At 40.6% G+C, this 4,572-nt stretch overlaps 1 protein-coding gene across 1 annotated transcript; it reads right to left on the minus strand.

Annotated features, from left to right (window-relative positions):
• Positions 1–1,050: 1,050 nt before the first annotated feature.
• On the minus strand, positions 1,051–2,084 carry LOC116675416 (G2/M phase-specific E3 ubiquitin-protein ligase-like). The gene is made up of 4 exons (XM_032507246.1): positions 1,746–2,084; positions 1,514–1,648; positions 1,182–1,322; positions 1,051–1,083 (listed from the first exon to the last, which is right to left on the minus strand). Exons 1-4 carry the CDS (start codon positions 1,980–1,982, stop codon positions 1,051–1,053), a joined length of 546 nt encoding a protein of 181 aa, XP_032363137.1. The 5' UTR covers positions 1,983–2,084.
• Positions 2,085–4,572: the final 2,488 nt, after the last annotated feature.

Below are 4,572 nucleotides of genomic sequence, written 5' to 3' on the forward strand. Positions count from 1 at the left end.
ATGGAGCCTTGAGATTCATCACAAACTTAAAATCTCTCACTCATCACTGTTTGTTGTATTCTCGGGTCGGGTGCTTCTCCCTCTCCATTCGGCGATGGATGCACTGACATCTTTTTTTATTTATAAGGCAGTGTTAGGACTTCTTCCTCCTTATTGGAACACCTACATCCTCCCGAGGTCTGCAGGGACATATCACCTGTGCTCACAGGATCTGGTTTTATTGACAGTCCCTAAAGCCCGCACTGACTTTGGCAAAAAGGCTTTTAATTTTGCAGCCCCATCTGCATGGAATCAGCTTCAGAATGAACTCCATTTGAAGGAGTTGGTCTCATTTTATTCTTTTAAAGGCTTGTTAAAGGACCTTACAGAAGGGCAGTCTGTATGTCACTGTTTTTAAATTGATTTAGGACCCTGGTATTTTATGATGACGTTGTTTGAATATGAGTGAAAGTGTGTTTATGTATTTACATGTAAGTGTCTCTGTCTGAAACGTGCTGCTGCCACTTGCCAGGACACTCTTGTAAAAGAGATTTTTAATCTCAAGGAGTTTTTTATCCTGGTTAAATAAAGGTTTGAAAATTTACCATCAAGGCACAAGGAGGCCACAAAACAAAGTTTCTTTTAACACCTTTTTGATCACTGCATAATTCCGTGTGTTTTAAGTCTTCACTATTGTAAATGTTATTGCTTTCAACAAGTTCTATAATAACTGTAGATCCTAAAAGCACAACTGAGAAAACATGAAAATGATATACCTGTCTCCACAAACTGACGTAGGTAGCCAGCCATTTTGCATGTTACTTCAACAGAGCATCCATCATCATCATCCTCCTTTTCCTCTTCTCCAGGCCAGATGATGTTGTTTAGAACCATCTGAATGTAATTTTTAAATATTAATGCATTTAACAGTACCAAAGCAAAACAGATTAATTTAGGCATACTTTGCTAATTTTATAACAGCTATGAGCCACGTTTGTGTGCAGTGTGTTTTTGCTTCCTTCTGTGTCACCTGTGCAGAGCAACAAAGGTCTGGGTTAGATCCAGTGGACCTCAGATGCTCTGCTGCGTGGGCAGCTCCATGCCCTGGTGCCAAAGAGAAAAGTCAAACTATTTGCAAACACTGTCATGACTGAGCAGAATTCAAATCAGAAATGTATCTCTAATAACATGGATTGAAATACCTGAGCACTGCATTTAGCCATGGACTGATGTGGGAAAACCACTGAAACCACATCTGGCCTGGCCTCCAACAGTGGCCATAACATAGTGTCCTGCAGTCCCTGCCTCAGCTGTTTCATTTGTTTGGAAGTTTGCCCCAACACCTACATTGATATTAAAGTGAATTAATTGTTTCAAGGAGTAATGTGCATACAAACTTGGTATTGTTTAAATAATGAACAGTAAATACTGTACATTCACCAGAAACAGTTAAATTAACAGTTGAGTCAAACTCCTACCACAACAGCGAAATCCCTCCCTTTCTGAAAATAAAGTTTTGGTTGTTTGAGCTTACCGCATGCTGTAGAAGACTCTGTAAAAGCCATACGTGGTTGGCTTTTGTTAACACAGGAAGGTGCCAAGATAACGCCAACTGGTTAACGACAGCCCTCTGGTCCTCTGTCAGCTCACTGCTTGTTTTCATCTCAAGCTTAATAGATGGTTGAGACAAGGTATACGAATATGGTGACATGCATGTGAGTATTAATGTTGCTTAGTTCATACTTTACATTGCGCTCCAAACCTACCAGCTGTATTGTCTCGCGGATATCGATGTCTGCCACATCTTCCAGCACGATGGTTGCTGTCTCCCGGGAGCCACCTAACAAAACATGCAGAATTGCTGGGCTGACACCCGTCAGTGGAGGCCCACCATGAAGAAAGGAGTGACCTATCATCCTCCCTGCCATCTTGAACAAGTCACTCTGCACAAGCACTTGGGAGGTGGAAGGGATGAGGTGATCAGCTTGGCCCTCAAAAAGCATAGTGCTTGTTCCATTTCCTACATGGAGAGCAATGGCGCATCTCCCTTAATTATACAGGTTATTACATAGAAATGTAGACTTTAGTAAAGTTCATTATCTGTAAAGTCATTTGAAACATGCTTGTGATAAGGGACTACATAATTAAATTATTTAAGTGTCCAAAAACTTGCCAAAATCCATCAAGAATCCATTCTGCAACTTGTGCATCACTAGGCTGAAGAAATGACGCTGCACACCCTCTCCAGTTGCTACATCACCTATAAAAAAATATTGTTATTTGAAAATTGAAGGAACTAAGTATTTATTTAGGTGCAATATTTGTAAAATTACCTTCCAATCTGCAATAGAGTGGTCTGGCCCAATCTACTTTATTAACCTTGTAAAAGCTGATCAGTCTTCCCTCCTGATCTTCAACATCCTCTCTCATATCAATTCTTACTTTCAGTGTTGGTTCATCCTCTTTTTCCTGAAGCAAATACCGTCTATATAGTATTGCTGCCCTCTTTGGAACTTCAACCCTCTTCCAGGCTGAGAAATATTTCATAATTGAGTTTGTACAAAGGTATAATATTTCAGTGGAAGTAACATTAACATTCTGTTAATGTAGATATTGATAATTAGCTTACTTGTTAATCTTTACTTCAAATCTTCTAATACATCTGGGCATTGAGACTGAAAATGCGCTCTATCACTGAAAGTCCCTCCAGGGGGTCCTGTGTTATCACATTAACAAGAATGGAAAGTGCGTGTGTAAGTGGTAGCTCCCTTCGATAGCTCAGTTGGTAGAGCGGAGGACTGTAGTGGCATAAAGCTGAAATCCTTATGTCGCTGGTTAAAATCCGGTTCCGATTCTGATGTAGAGATGGACGGACAACCCAAAAGCATAATACTTCTTGCAGAGACATAACAGGAAACAAAAGAAAGAGTTGGGGGAGATAGAGTTAAACCCTGACAGAATAGAACTACAGACAAAAGATGTTAATGGTGACCAGAAGAATTGAAAAAAAACTAAAGCACAAACTTTTCTTCAAGAAATCTTTATTGTGCTCACATTGGCCCTCATTTATGAAACATGCGTACACCCAAAACAGGCGTAGGACGGGCGTACTCCGATTCCTACACAAATTTCGGCATTTATAAGTTTGAACGTGCATGGGCTGCAAAAAATTTCACATCTGGTCCGACCTCGTGTAAGCAAGTTTACGCAGACACCGTCATCACATTTAGAGTAAACTTAAAACTCTCCTCTTTGATAAAACTTATTGTTAGGGAGTCGCAGATTAATTTATTAGCAGTACAGCTTGATCCAGCAGGGAGAGTTCTAGCCCGACCAGGCTCCTCTCTTTACCCAGTCTCTCTTAGTTACACCGAGATAGTTTTGGACTGCCGGGGAACTTCCTTTGACGCACTGAGCTCCTCTCCTTCCTTTATCTTTCATTTGGTGATTCCATCCAAAAATGCTTGTTACACTAACCTACTCTGGCAAGTCATTCCTGAAGTCCTTATGTTCTTTTTCCCCCAGCGATCAATAAAGTCATTTGATGTCATTGTAATCACATTCAGATTGTCTCAAATGAAGACCCTGATGATTGGTATGGTCATAAGTGCTTCTCTTTGGGTTGTCCTTGTTGTAAGTTCATCATCAGACATTTCTCTTCACTTTGGAGTTGTCCCTGGTTGTGAGGTCATCATCAAAATATATCTGAACAAATGCAGAGACAGTCAATTTCACAATTTTTCCCACCACTAGTAAAATGCATTACTCTGGCACCAGAACTACCCAAACACAGGCACTGACTTGAGTATGTATGCAGTAAGTGCTACTTGTTGAAGTCATCAGAAAGGTTACTTGACCATGACATATTACTAGACCGATTGGAAAACTGGTTGGCCTTTCTGGCTCAGTACTAAATGGTTTTGAATCCTACTTACAGAGTAGGGACTACTTTGTTGTCAATAGGTAATTATGCATCTGAGCATACAAATATGATGTGCGGAGTTCCCCAAGGCTCCATTCTGAGGCCTCTTCTGTTTACATCTACATGCTTCCACTGGCTCAGATCATTGAAAACAACAGACAAAGCCAGAAATCTGGTGTAGTCATGGACTCTGACCTGAATTTTAACAGCCACATTAAGACAATTACAAAGTCAGCCTATTATCAACCTTAAGAACATATCAAGGGTTAAAGGACTTATGTGTCAACTGGATTTGAAAAACTGTCCATGCTTTCATCTTCTGTAGACTTGACTACTGTAACGGTGTCTTTAAGGTCTCCCTAAAAAATCAATCAGACAGCTGCAGCTGATTCAGAACGCTGCTGCTCGAGTCCTCACTAAGACCAAGAGACTGGATTCACATCACTCCATTCTGAAGTCTTACACTGGCTTCCTGTACCTCAAAGAATTGATGTCAAAGTACTTTTGCTAGTTTATAAATCACTAAACGGTTTAGGGCCAAAATACATTTCTGATCTGCTACTACACTATGACCCCCCCTGACCTCTCAGGTCATCTGGGACAGGTCTACTTCTGTCCCCAGAGTCAGAACTAAACAGGGGGAAGCAGCGTTCAGTTTCTATACTCCTTAT

Source organism: Etheostoma spectabile, unplaced genomic scaffold (assembly GCF_008692095.1).
Source record: "Etheostoma spectabile isolate EspeVRDwgs_2016 unplaced genomic scaffold, UIUC_Espe_1.0 scaffold00001862, whole genome shotgun sequence".
Taxonomy (NCBI): domain Eukaryota; kingdom Metazoa; phylum Chordata; class Actinopteri; order Perciformes; family Percidae; genus Etheostoma; species Etheostoma spectabile.

What these genes read in the sequence shown, in the direction of transcription:
- LOC116675416 (XM_032507246.1), bottom strand. Translation starts at nt 1,982, where the DNA reads ATGCTTTTTGAGGGCCAAGCTGATCACCTCATCCCTTCCACCTCCCAA. An exon ending in TCCGCGAGACAATACAGCTG is followed by an intron (nt 1,649 to 1,745) that starts GTAGGTTTGGAG and finishes CCATCTATTAAG; the next exon opens with CTTGAGATGAAAACAAGCAG. An exon ending in TGGCTAAATGCAGTGCTCAG is followed by an intron (nt 1,084 to 1,181) that starts GTATTTCAATCC and finishes CTTTGGCACCAG; the next exon opens with GGCATGGAGCTGCCCACGCA.